The sequence below is a fragment of the Nannobrachium achirus genome, assembly GCF_963921795.1.
Source record: "Nannobrachium achirus genome assembly, chromosome: 9".
Classification (NCBI taxonomy): domain Eukaryota; kingdom Metazoa; phylum Chordata; class Actinopteri; order Myctophiformes; family Myctophidae; genus Nannobrachium; species Nannobrachium achirus.
This window is the reverse complement of record NC_137818.1, coordinates 29812565-29827042: the sequence shown is the minus strand read 5'-3', so window position 1 is coordinate 29827042 and position 14478 is coordinate 29812565. Positions and strand designations below refer to the sequence as shown.

The following is a 14478-nucleotide window of genomic DNA, read 5'->3' as shown; positions in this document are numbered from 1 at the left end:
AGAGAAGGACCCGTGGTCACTCACTGGTCAGACCGCTACACAATGTAACTCTGACTAACATCGCGTCACTAGACCTCGGAGGAAACTCTGAGTGCACTGCATAGTGCATACTGTACATCAGTGTTTCTCAAACTTTACATTTCAAGGTCTCCCCTTAACTCTGGCAGTAGCCTAAATAATCATATTTTAACTGGAGACCCCTGTCACCCCTCCACCCTGACGAGCACTAAGAGTTGAGGAATTACATTTTGTATAACAGTTTGTGAAAATAGAAGATCTACATTTTCACAATTTCTGCCTCTAATATTTGACAATTTGGCCAATGTTTATTTGTCATTTTAGAGATATTAAAAGTCCTTATATTGTCACTTTGGAAATGTGCAGATACCCTCTATACACTTAAACTTTATGTTGGTTTGTTTACTGTTGAGTGAGAAAACAATGTTGCACGAAAAGTTAATCATCTGGGGACCCCCCCAAAATCATTTGGGGGATCTCAACCTGGCCTATATACAAATGGAACCAAATGGATCCGTTAGGTTCTGGTAGGTACAGCCTTGTATGGGTCAATTTAGACACCCAGTACATAAAGAACCCACAAAAGTCCCTGGAATCCACTTTGAGAACCACATTATTACATTATTATGTTCGCTGCAATGTTGTGAATGCAACACATACTGTGCCAGTATTCACACAATTCTTTCTCTTTTTCACACATTTTATAAAATACTTAATAGTGCATTGTTTGGTCAGTACTACTTTCTCTCTTCTGATTCTGTGTACTACTAACAATAACATGCTAATGTAAAAAATATTAATCACCAAATCATTGCAGAAGCTGAAGAAATTAATAAAGATTGACAACCATTTTCAATACACTTATTTCAGTCAATAGAAATAATAATCGGGTTACAAGATTCATAATAATCGTAACCAAACAAATATTAGGCTCTACATTTAGTTAATTATTGACTTTGTGGGTTACTACTGCTAAAATTATGCCAAGGTCAGGTTGTATACATGTACATAGTGTTTAATTTGACAATCAATTGTTTCAAACACAGCTTGTTAGAAGTTAAGGAACGACCATCAACTCAAGTCACTTTCATAACATTTTATGAACGCATGTTATCTACGGTTCACGGTCAAACGTTTCTTTAAAAATAAAGAAAATGAAATAATGGGCGACTGCATCATAAGTAAAAAAGAAAAAAATCTTTTTCTATAATTTAAATAAAAAACACCTAGCTAGGCTTTACAGGTGATGAATAAGTAACTACACAAGTACAATGTGCTGCAACATGAATGAATTGTCTATTTTTCTCTACAAACATCATGAAAAAAGATAATAGAAAATATGCCTGTATAGATTGGGCACATCATTAAGTACAACTGTTACACATTGGGGCACAAAGAATCATACAATGTCATATTTCTTTTTCACATTTCAGTCCAAGGCGGTACCTACATAATGATAATTTTTTTCTCCCATGAGAGCTGAAAGAATTCCAAGAAATCTCAACATAAAAGACATCACATAAAATATAAAGGGTACAGGTGTACCACAATTTTCACTTTCACATGTAAAACTGTGTCAACTATCTTTAGTTAGTACAGCTTTTATCCTGTACCAATTGCCAAAAATAGTTAAAGCAATGAGCATCCACTGGTGAAAAATCCATCCTTAAGGATTGACCAGAGTCTGAAAGAAAATGGCTTTACATAGCGGTCATACGAAAGTTTGCCACTGCTGGTTCCACGTGTCTTCATATTTCACTGCCGTTCAAATAATATCACAGGAAAAGCTGTTCGTAAGTACTGATTGAGCTGAGCAATGAGGAACCCCTCCCCATTTCATGAGCGAGGAAGTCCAAAATCATCTACGGCAAAGTGGGCAGCTTTTCTGGAAGACTTGATGATGGAGGAACAAATAACGGAAGAAACCAGTGAGTGGGTTCCTGGTTTGTTGGAGGAGGTGAGAGTGTGGCGGGCTGATGGGTTAGCTGCAGGGTGGTGGTGATGGTGTTCTCAGGTGGAGGTATTATATGGTGCTACGACACCCGGATCATCTGTGCCACCGTCTCATCGGCTGCTGCCTGGGCTGCTTCCTGCTGTTGCTGAGTAAGATATATTAATATTAATATTCACCACTTGAACCCTAGCACCTCCTATTCTGGGGGAGGGGACATTTGCCAGAAATAAGCTCATCTGTTATTCTGTAGAAGAGATTTTATGTCGAGGGAAACAAAGCTGACCAAGTACAGAGTTAAATCAGGTTAGAATAGGATATACTTTACAAAATGACTTACAGAACGCAGTGAATCACAGTTACTTTTTGAATAGTAGACAATTCCCCTGTCATTTGCTATCCAAACAAGTACGTATATTGTTAACTCAGGTTTACCTGTGCCAGGGCCAAAGCCATCTCTTCCTTCTCCTTGGGTGAAAAGAATCGTCCGCCGTCTCCCCGCTTGCGCTGCATGGCGTGACGGTGGCGCGACTCATGTAGGTATTTCTGGCAGAGGGAGAAAGTGGTTAGAGGGACCATGGCCAATTTACTGTTGTGAACACAGAGTGTGCTCAAGTGAACCACTTTCTCCCAACATCTGCCAACGTTGGTTGGATAATCCCTACAATACACTGGGGGCTTCATCACGAGTCAATACAACCAGTAAGACTCCCTAATCGGGAGAATGTATACACAAATTGGCCTGTAAGTGACATACTGTCTGTGAACCGCTTTGCATGATTTTAGGGCAAAATCTGTAGGAGCACGGAGCAGTGTCCAAAAATGTGTTTGAAAAAATCGGCCAAATGGTGGCACTAAAGGGGACATATGCATGTTGATGACATGAGTGTAGACATACTGTGTACCAATTTGCGTGATTTTAGGACAAAATCTGTAGGAGCAGTGTCCAAAAATGTGTTTGAAAAAATCGGCCTGATGGTGGCGCTATATGGGACAGATCCATATTGATGACATGAATGTAGACATACTGGCCCTCATTTATCAACGTGGTGCAGATCAAAATTTGGGCGTACACCGAAATTTAGGCAAGTCTCTGCATTTATCATTTCAACGTTACTTTGACGTTGGTGTAGGGTAGGATCAAATCTCACGTCAGGTTCTGAGGTGGTGTAGGATTCATCTTACACCTCTTATTCCATTGTAGACATGCGGAGCAGCTGTCTAACTATCTGACACATGTATCCACTCCAAAATGTATATTTTACAGTAACACACCAATAAATAATCCCTGTGAAAATATAACATTTTATAAAAGCATATAGCCTAGGCTATCATGGACATGTACGCCGATTTTATTTCCAAGTTACAATGACAAGCAATTAAAATCTAGCGATATGGAAGCAATCTAACGCAAGTGCTTTAACAGTCATTACGATTCCATTTTGCGGAGTTGGAAGCGGCGCTGCTTCTTTTCGTGGACAGTGAGGTATTCAACTTATAGCCTACAGTGAAGTGTGTCCTATATGAGTTATACATTAAGGTTAAAACCCGACACTCCAAACCTTCAGATTATGGTTGTCTATCTCTCAGTAAGCATGCACGCACAGCAGCCCGTGGTTTATGGGGAATACATGATTGCTTTATTTCTTGTGTAACACTGACTCAAACGCGCACTGCATCCGTGCGCCGTCGGCGATACTGGGTTAAATTAATATATTCCATTCATGACAATGACTGGTGTGGTGTCACTCATGTAAACTGCAAGCTTAAATGGTAGCCTAATAATGGTTCCACAGTGAGCCAAAATGCTACTGAGCTTGGTGGTGTGTGTGCGTGCGTGCATGTGCGTGTGGTCTGTGTGGGACGTGGACATGGGATTGAACTTGAAGCGTGCAGAGTAAACGCTTTTCTATTGGCTTTTCTTTCGTTGTTAGGTCGTATTCGGGTTGTTCTAGTTGTAAAATCGGGGCGTTTCGAGAATAATTAAGTGTTATTTAAATTTCAGCCTGCGATTTATCAACGCTGAGGTGTGTCTATTTAGGACGTGTTCGTAAATGCCACTTGAACATTGGCCTAAGCAAAATCTGGGGGGAAAAATACACTGTTTACACTCCATTGATAAATGCGTGATTTTAGGGCAAAATCTGTAGGAGCAGGGTCCAAAAATTTGTTTTGCAAGAATCGGGGCCTCATGGTGGCGCTAGAAGAGGGGCATGTGAGAATTGAGGGGTGGAGGTTGTTGTTTGCCAGCCAAGGAGTGTGTGTGCAAAGTTTGGCATGGATAGGGGCAACAGTGGAGGAGATATGAGTAGGGCAAAAGTGTGATGTGACGTGACGGACAGACGGAGGAACTGACAGGGCGGTGGAGGTTTAAGTCAAACCAACAACAATCCTATTCAATTTGAGATCTGATCCGTGTTTGATAACAAAAAAAGGGCCCCTTACCCTCCTCTCCTTTGGAATCTTGCCCTCTGCCTCCAGCTTGGCACGGGCCTGTCTTCGTTTAAGGATGCGGTGGTACTGCTTGGCATTGACGTACAGAGGCTCTTCTTCCAGCATTTCAGCCCCTGGCAGGGGGATACGCTGCATGGCTGGCACAGTGCCACCTCCAGGCACCATCTGACAGTGCAACACATACAGAGGCAAAGGATCAAATCTGTGGTGGGGAAAAGGTAGTGAATATTCATAATACTTGTACTGAGGTACGAGTATCTGTAAATAAATACTTTGGACACAGCAGGTTGTGTATGCCATGTCCAAAACACATACAGTACAATCACTATGACTTGAACTACACATATTAAACTTAAAGCATAATTAAACTTTGGTGGAGGGTTGGCTTATGTAGTTGCTGTACCTTGCCATGATGTAACTCCAAATATTGATGAGATATCTTCTATTGTAGCTCCGTATATTATGAGTTGATAATAAAAAAGATATATAAAAATCTCTACATTGACTTACATTGCTCAGTGAAATAGATGTTAAAGTCGGCACACCAACAAATGTGAACAAAGCTGAGCCCATGGATAACATTACAAAACCCAGTTAAGCAATTTTTGCGAAATAAAAATGTGAACACTGTGTTTGACTATTTTAGGCAGATGCTTCAGCGACCGAATCACCACATTATTGCACGTATAAGAAACAACATTATCATTTTTTATTTTTTTATATTTTTATCCCACGGTTTTGCAACCCATTTTCTCACCCAGTGCCAACTACCCAACCTGTAGTCCTGGTTTCCGCTCTCCCCCTGCCACGCCAGGGGAATTGGGGAGCACCTGGCTGGCTAGGGGGAGGTAGTATAGAAACCAGGACTACTGCATGTTTTTGTGAGGGCATCTACCCTCGGAAACACGGGGAGAACATGCAAACTCCACACAGAAAGGCCCTATCGCCAACCCCACCTAGGGTGTGGGTGCTGATGATGCGGAGGGAGGAACACGCCTCCAGCGCCCCCCGGCGGGAATCGAACCCAGGACCTTCTAGCTGTGAGGCGAAGCGCTAACCACAGCACCACCGTACCCCTACAAACATTATCATTTTAAATAGAAAACAAAACACAGAAACGAGTTATAACATATACTTTTTTAGCGTTCATTGTGTCCTATAAGTGAGACCAGTTTCACTGTGCAATGTATTTTCTTACTCTATGGAGCAACTATTGAAGATCTTAACTCTACCAAAATGTAATTGTGCTTTAAGGTAAATACAAAAACATGATTGAAATGCTCAGCTTCCAGATATGCAAATTTAAAAACTGATCAAAGACGAGGCCCGTCAAAATGATCCAGGCATGCAAAATGCAAAGTGTTGTATTTAGTCTCAAAATATTTGAGGCTAAATACAGGATTATCAGTACAGTATATGGTGCTCATTAGAAATAAGATTTATTTTCAATCTGAAAAAATAGGTGACACCGATTAATGGTGAAAGGGAGTTACTTTGATTAATTTTCCTCCACCGCACAGCCCAAGAATTAGGTACTGTAGGTACAGTAGATAGCTAATATAGGATGCTGGGTACCTCTGCAGTGGGTCTTACCATGACCATTCCACCTGTATTGACCATGTTGCCAGAGACAGGCAGGGTTACAGTCACAGTGCCTTGGCCACTGTTGGTGGTGTTGGTGTTGTTGCCAGCCTGTACAATCTGGGCACCGGCCAAGCTGGATGCAGGGATGGTGATCATTCCTGTAGAGGGGTTCATCAACAAGATCATATACCCATCACTCAACATATACCCTGTAGACACTTTGCATAATTAGGACACAAATGGAGAGTTGGTGCGTACTAATGGTACAGTCTTCTAAGTTTGGTGTACAGTGGTTTGGTTGCACTGCTGTGTGACCCAAACCATAAAGTCATAGGAAAGGACGTTACCTTGCTGGAGGACAGTGCCGTCTGCATTGACGGGCTGGTAGACTATGGTCTGTCCATCAGCTGTCTGGGCCACCTGCTGGCCCTGTACACTGATCTGCTGGCCCTGTACAATGAGTGTTTGGAAGGAACTCAGTTTGGATGCAAAAAGAATCCATTCATTTAATGTACTGTAAATACTCATTCATGCATTTTCTTATTGCTGCATTATTCTCTGCTATGCATTATTCTCTTGCTCTTTTCCCCGTTTTGTCCATTTTTCCATGTGTAATTAAACTAATCCTAAAACCAGTCACAGCTGCCACATTAAGCCTTTGTTACAGTATCACCTACACAAAGGGCTCATTTGTTTCTGTCTTTCTAACAATTCAGAAAGTTTCCTTTTACTTGAATAGTATATTATTGTACTAATACACTATTAGAAACTAAACTGAACACCTGAACAATCTTAAACCCGAACACCTCCTGAATCAAACTTAGTTGCACAACGTCGTCACGCGGCAAATAAATACAATAAAAAAAAAAAGTGTTGCTCGGCACCTTTTGCATTTGAAAAGTATGTTCACATAAATATGTCACTATCGTGCGACTAAGTATAATAGATGACTGAGTGACCTGTTGATTGAGCAGAGTGACCTGCTGGTTCTGTCCCGCAGTGAGGGCTGTCTGGGGCTGCTGGATAATGATTTGCTGGGGCTGGCCCTGTTGGCCCTGGAGCTGCAGCGTCTGACCGCCCTGCAACTGGATCTGTCCTGGCTGCAGCAACTGGATCTGTGCAGGCACAAACACACACAATCAATACTAGATGCCACCATCTCAGACACAAAAACGATAGATAAAGACAGATGTATGCACACAAGAAAATGCTCCCAGAAAAATGTACCACCGCCTGTGACATTTCGAGCATAAGTGTGAGAACTTTACAAAAACAGACACAAATAGTTAGCCACAGACGGGACGATTTCATTTACTCATTAATTCATGCAGCCTCTAGGATTTACTTCTGATATCAGTTTTTCTCAGTACTTCCATGATAGGTGCACCGACAGAGGAGGTTTGGGTGCAAGACTCCTAGCCAGTCATTCAGAATACAAACTCGCCGGCCACTTTAATACTTTCAACAATATAAGATTGGAAAAACAATGCCAAATGTGATGCATTCGCTGAAAGATAGAGGCTTCTGCGTCAACCTTGCGTACAGCCCCTCGTCACATACTGTGATTTTGTTTATATTTTTTCTTTCATAAAAGAAGGAAAACTAAAAAAGCTTTTTTTAGTTTCGGTTACGTCATCAATGTGTCAGGTGACGTCCAGGGAACCCAAGAAATAATTCAAATTGGTGACCCGTAAAGGCTACCGAACATCACCATCCAGCGTCAAAACAAGTAACTTGTCAAACTCCTCCTGTGGCGTTCAACACCCTTGGTGCCAAACACGAGTTTCCCGAGTTTGTAATAGGCCTTGCCAAACACAAGTTTCCCCGAGTTGGCCGTTAAAAAAGAAAAAGAAAAGAAATCCCATGGCATCCATGTTTGTTTACATTTGAAGAAAACACTATAGCCTCTATCTTTTGATGCGTGAATGGATTTCCACACAGATTTTTTTGTTTGAAAGCTGTGAATGGCGTGCACGCGTGTGGTGCATCATCCGTGGATGACCCGTGCACATCGTGAACATTAAAAGGTAAAGATTCTGGCAATGGAAGATTGAAATGCTTGGCAGAAAGCACGTTAAGGAGCAGTTGGCCGGTGAGTATAAAACTAGCATCAATTTTTAAGTCAAATTTGTTGATCAGAGGAAATTAGTTGAAATTGAGCAGTTGTTAGTCTAGATGCTGTGCATACTGACCAGTGCATCTGGTCCTCTGGTTTTACTTTGTTAAGCTAAGCTAAAGAATGTTGCTGCGGAGTTAACATTTGAATACAGATGTAAGAGTCACTCACCTGTTGAAGTCCCTGGGTTCCAGACACAGGGACCTGCATAATTGTTTGGCCCTGGCCCCCTGACATGGCTTGCACCATGATCGGTTGTCCAGATGAAGTGATGAGCTGGCCTCCACTCACTTGGACCATCAGCGGTTGCCCCTGGACCTATAGGCAAGGATATAACAGTTATTGTAACCCATTAGGCGCTAGTCAAACCATAGTTATGGCTTAATCTACAATGAGCAAAGGATGCAATTCAGGACCGGTCCCGAACCCACATCTTCTTCTTGGGTATTAGCATTTGATGACTTGCAGCATTTCCTACCGTTTTTTGAGGGAATAGGAAATAAACACAACATGATGCCAAGGTGAGTGATCCCACTGTCATATTGTAAATAAGACAACTAGACAAGACAAGACATGGCATGAGATGAGTCCTAAATAACAGCCCAAAATGACTATTTGAATCTTATGTACAGTAACTATGCAGTTATTACTAATTATGCAGTCAAAACATTCACTGTCCACCTTGAACAACACAAGACCCATGTTTCAAATAGATGTGTCCTCATCTCTGAGCAAGGTCTGAGGTGAGTTCTTACCGACCCACCTTTCAAGAGCAAAAGATAGAGAGGAAAAGAATATGAACAACTCAGGCAAACAGTCGTCTATCAACAGCCATGAGTGAGGAGGCGAGAGACCTGAGACATGAGACACATGACACATTGGGCTGAGTCCATTTACATGCAGCTCAGGCAGATACAGGGCATGCTAGGAGAGCGAGGCTGCGTCAAACGGCTCTGAAATGGATCATGAACCACAGCGACTTCATGCACACTCAGACTGTGATGCTTGTAGTGGCACAGGGCGGAGGTCACACCACTACCTGGAGAGTCTGCACCTGCTGGCCAGAGGCCGTCACCACTGGCGCCTCGGTTTGCAGTTGCACAGCCGTCACTGTGCCTTGCGTCTGCAGACAAGGTAGGACAGCTACAGTGTCTGGCTAAGAACTACACAGAAATCGCAGCACTACCAGCAACGTTTATTTGTTCTAGCAACTACATGGATGGATATATCCTCAGTATGCCCTACCGGTTTTGTGCTCTCAGGCATCTGTCAGTGTCAACTGTAATTTACTCAAATGCTGTAGCAGACTAACAACCTTGTTATTCTCACCTGCTGGATCTGTCCATTGGAAGTCTGCACAACTATCTGCTCCCCAGTCGTGGTTGTGGCAGTGGTGTACTGCTCCATATCTAGTTAATGACACAATCCTCTCTTTAGAAGTAGAAGAGAGAAAACAGACAGGGGACTGTCAGTAAAACCTTCACATTTGACATCTATATAATAATAATAATACCTCGCCCTAAAGAAGGGCGTGTGGACGCAACAGCCTGGGTGACAGCAGACTGCTGGGCGAGCGCTGGCGCTTTGGCATGGGATGAACTTTGACCAAAACAATTCACAGACTTGGTTGGTGTTTAAATATGGAGATGACTGACATCATAGATGTTTGACCAAATATGCCCACAATATATCCATATATGGGCATTGCCAGATATGGGCTTAATATTGATGACATCAGGGATCTCCATATGGTCATAAAAGGGACAAGGACGGAATTAATTTGCAACATCATTGTGATGTCAGAACAGGTCAGCTATATCCTTCTGCTGAGCTGGGATGAGGTGTCACGCACTGTGACTGACGCACGCACAGGATCTGCAGGTTTTTATAGTACATGCGACCTACGATACGGTCGCAATAATAATATAATAAAGTTACATGGTGATGGTTAATCGAACGTGACAAACCAGTGTCAAAACACGAAATGTAATGATGTCAGGCCATCTCTGAACGTTTAAATGCCATTTAAAACAAAGGCTGCTGGCTTGGATGCACCACATGATGGGACATCATGTTTGTTGTTGTCCCTCCTTATTGACTATGTGGTGTAAAACATTGGTTCTCAAAGTGGGGTCCGGGGACCCCCAGGGGTCATTGAGGGAGTTCCAGGGGGTCCCCAGCTAAATGATAGTTAGGAATCAAATGGACCCTTATGAGTCTGTAACTCGCAGAGTGTACAAATGGAACCAAATGGACCCGTTATGGTGGTCCGTGGTCTAATACAGGGGTTCTCAGAGTGGGATCCATGGACCCCCCAGGGCCCTATAATATATAAGCTATTTTCAAAACATCTTGGCGTTCTTTGAAAATGTTAACACCACAAATCTTGTATGGGGTCCCTGGCACACACACACACACACACACACACACACACACACAAAAAAAGAAATCAGATGGGGGTCCTCGGGCAAATACCGGTACATTAATTTAGGTGTCCTTGACATGAAACAGTTTGAGAACCACTGGTGTAAATAACTGTCAAGTGTCAAGTTATTTTTCTTGGGACAGTTAACCAGGCTAACATTAGCATGCCAGCTAAATAGCTGAACGTTTAATTTAGGTCAGGAAAGGAACACATGAATAAGATAACTAGCGAATTGACATTAATCCACCCACTAAATCAGACATTGGTTGTTGTGGTTAGTGGGGTAAAACGTACAGCTCGGCTTCATATAAAAACAAGCAATCGCCCCTTTGTTTGAGACTCGACACGTTTAGCCAGCTAGCTAACGCTCACGGTCACACTGTAGATCACGTTTCCACGCAAAACAACAAGCCTTGCGTGGAAAAGAAAACAAACCACGCGTGTGTTATTTATCTGAGGTCGTGACAGTCGGAATCAAACTGCCGTTCGATTTTTGCATTTTGTAGGGTTGGTAATTTGGTTGGTCCGTGACAAACCAATCCGTGCTGCTGACAACAACTACCAATGGCTTCAGTGGGCTCTGCCTTACCGTCTCTCGGCCGTCCGGTTCCCCTCTGATTGGCTCCAGTACAGCCTGCTAAAGTCCAATCACCAAAGTGAGCGTTGGACAAAATGGCGCAAATGAAACAACGGCGACGGGGAGGAGGAGGCGCGCGACGCGCGTGCATGAAACACGGTGGTGTAAGGTACCGGTAACTAAAAGTACATACATTTACAAGTACTGTGCTTCAGTTTTGAGGTACTTTTACTTTAGCCTGGGGCCAGCCTAGATACTAATGCATCTAGCTAACTAACTGCAGTAGGCCTATCTACCTTGTTTTAACATGGCTGGGATGTCTAGCTCAGCTAGGCTACTTTTACTTTGCTGGAGTATTTCCAATTTTCAGTAATTTTACTCAACTACATCTCGGATTCAAATATTGTACTTTTACTCCACTACATTTATTTGAAAACTTTTGTTAGTTACTTTGTAGATTAATTATTACAAAACATACATTAACCCAGGGCTGCCAAGTTCCAGAAATTTTTAAGAGTGAGACATTTTTGGGGGGGAGGTCGTGCCCAAATGGGCGCAATTTTTTTTGGCCTTTTTAATGTCGATTTAGAGCGATTTCGTGGTGTGTTGGTTGGTTGGCACAGACGGGGTCACTACCTCATGCTTATAAAGCATTCAAACTGAGTGACCAGCACAAGTAGAAATAAACTTGTAACAAGAATGACCAATAAATATACATTTATTAGTAAAATGTCAACCAATAGCACACCTTATTCAGTTCAAGTTTCAAAATTATGACCAGAACAAAATTTGGGGACCCCCCCTGGGGGTCCCGACCCACAGGTTGAGAACCACTGGGCTACTGGTATTCTTCCCTCTAGTAGAGTAGTGTTGGTAGTGTTAAAACCGCCCTATCTCTTCTAAAGTCCTCCTCAGAATATGGGGATATTTAGGGTTCAAGACAAGTGGATATAGTAACCCATGAAATTATTGCGCGTGGGCTCTTTCGTGCATGCGCTCGCGGGAGGCAAGAGCTGGATTGTGGTCATCTTTGTGAAATAACGCCCAGCGTTTTGTCCCGGAGCGAGTGTGTTTCTCCACCGCGGGGGCGGCGCGATCCCCGGCTCCGCAGATCAAAGCGAGAAAGCATCGCAGCCGTCTGTAGGGCTCTCCGTCTCGCTGCGTCGCCTGCATGTGTGTATGTGTAGAGGGGAGAGAGAGTGGAGGAGCAGAGCAGCTCTGCTGCATTCACTGCGCTTAGAATTCTCCGTGCGACTTTTACCAAGTGAGAAAACCCCCGCAACTTTCGGGAGAGGTCGGTGGGATGGCTGTAAAAATGCGTGAGAAATGGCATGTGTGGCGTGTGGCGTGAGAAGAGGTTAAATTGCGTGACTCTCACGCTCAAAGCGTGAGACTTGGCAGCCCTGATTAACCTCTTCAGCCCTATTTAAACTTTTGCTATCTACAAGGCAAGCTCACAAAGCGTCTCGATGCGACGCATTGTGAGCTTCTCTAGGTGTGCTCTCTTCAAAAGATTTTTATACATTTGAAAACTTGTGAGAAAAAATGGGACATTCTGCATACTTTTACTTTAAGTACATTGATGCCAATATACTGTTCCTATTGAAATGCATTGGCACTGGCAGAATGAATCCACTCTCATAGATAGAATATTATAATGTGCGGCTTGACCGTGCCCCAGAGTATTTCTCCATTGCAGTATTTATACATTTACTTGAGTAAAACATTGAGTACTTTTCCCACCACTGCAGAAAGCACATTTTTGTGACGCATGCAAGGCTTTTGACTGACCAGGAGATGACGCCATTGCCCACTTTTCTAAGCAGGTGTCGTTTTTCATGTGAGCTTATGGCTCTATATGGTTTATAATGTAAAATCAAGTTGTAGAATGTAATGTTTGCTAAACATTAGGGACAGAACGAAATTTATGGAGGGGGGTCACTGGAGGAAATGTATATGCCCTGATATAAAATGCTATGACCCTCCCTCTGTATGTGGGAAAAAATCAGTGGCCCTCCCCAACCAAAAAAAGAAAAGAAGATGGCCCTCCCCTAAAACATAACATTTTATACATGAGTAAAATGATCCCTAAAAACATAAACTTATTCATAAACGCAACTGCAGTAATAATAGCACTATATACGAGAACATGAATAAAGCAAATTCACCTCCCCCTATGAGACTCGAACCGGCGGCCCCACGGGACGAATGGATCGTTAGCACAGTGACTAATGCACAGCTATCTTCACAGATAACATTTTAGTGAATAAAAGTGAACTCTAGAACTTAAGCTACCACTTCTATATCATATGATGTTACAGGACTTAGGAGAAGGCTATGAATGTTTAATCTGTAAACTCACCGCTTCATCTATCTGTCTGGGAAATTTTATACGCAAATGTGAAAGTGAAGAAAAATGCTTTCCATTGGAACACTGCCATCCTTTAAGATGATCCACTGCCGGCCGAACTTAACCCTATATATTAAAACAGGGATGCCATATGTTTCATCAATGAGACTATCCCTAAAAGATTCCCGTTGTGGTGGAGAAAGAAAAAAAGACGAAAAAACCTCGAAGCCAAAATCAAAATCCAAACAGCCACACACACGCAATTCCAGTAGGACTTGCCTAACCCCTCTGATCTTCTTGTTGTCCGTGCTCTTCTCTAATTTAGTTTCGAGTCTGACAAGACTCTCCTCAGCAGAGAGGGTCTGCAGCGAAGCTCTTAAATTGTGATCCAAGTAACTTTTAGTACGCACATTTGTTCTCTTGATGTTGTAAGACGCCATGTTTGTTGTGTTCTGAACTTTTCCCTCTGACTAAAAGTATTGTCGCTGCCAGGAAGAGCGTCAGTGATTGGCCAGAAACTGCACACGCCTACTGGCTGGATAGGCCAAGCTAAATGATTGACACATAGAAGGAACAATGGGAAAGGCTCAATAGCCCAGCTGTTGGGAAAAACCAAGATAAGCAACGGAGGGGTGTCAATGACTATTGTTGTACTATTATTCAGGAAAGCTGTAAAGAAAATATGCATATAAAATCCGGGCTCATTTTAAAAATAAAAATTGGATGACCCTCCCTTGGACTCAAAGTAAAATTTGATGACCCTCCCTAAAACTAAAAAGACATGACCCTCCCCTATTTTCCTCCAGTGACCCCCTCCATAAATTTCCCTAGGTCCCTTATACGAGGGCTTAACTAAGTAATCTGAAAATGAACCATTTTTTATGTTATCAAGTCAAGTGTGAGTGTGTGACCATATCTCTCTGTCTAGACTAACCTCGCCTACCAGGCTTTCAGAGACTAGTCTAGACTAGTGAGAGTCTAGTCTACTGCTCTAGACTAGAGA

The 14478-nt window shown here is 42.6% G+C and overlaps 1 protein-coding gene across 1 annotated transcript; it reads right to left on the bottom strand.

Annotated features, from left to right (window-relative positions):
• Positions 1-1049: 1049 nt before the first annotated feature.
• On the bottom strand, positions 1050-9599 carry nfyal (nuclear transcription factor Y, alpha, like). The gene is made up of 9 exons (XM_080733647.1): positions 9453-9599; positions 9160-9246; positions 8295-8441; positions 6988-7122; positions 6355-6457; positions 6017-6216; positions 4415-4588; positions 2405-2515; positions 1050-2117 (listed from the first exon to the last, which is right to left on the bottom strand). The coding sequence occupies exons 1-9, from the start codon at positions 9528-9530 to the stop codon at positions 2052-2054; spliced, it is 1101 nt and encodes a 366-aa protein (XP_080589773.1). The 5' UTR covers positions 9531-9599; the 3' UTR covers positions 1050-2051.
• Positions 9600-14478: the final 4879 nt, after the last annotated feature.

Excerpts from the sequence above, each read along its gene's own strand:
- nfyal (XM_080733647.1), bottom strand. The coding sequence starts at position 9,530 with ATGGAGCAGTACACCACTGCCACAACCACGACTGGGGAGCAGATAGTT. Across the intron at positions 6,458-6,987 it reads CTGCGGGACAGAACCAGCAG|GGCCAGCAGATCAGTGTACA; the intron begins GTCACTCTGCTC and ends CTCATTGTACAG. Across the intron at positions 4,589-6,016 it reads ATACAGGTGGAATGGTCATG|ATGGTGCCTGGAGGTGGCAC; the intron begins GTAAGACCCACT and ends TTGCACTGTCAG.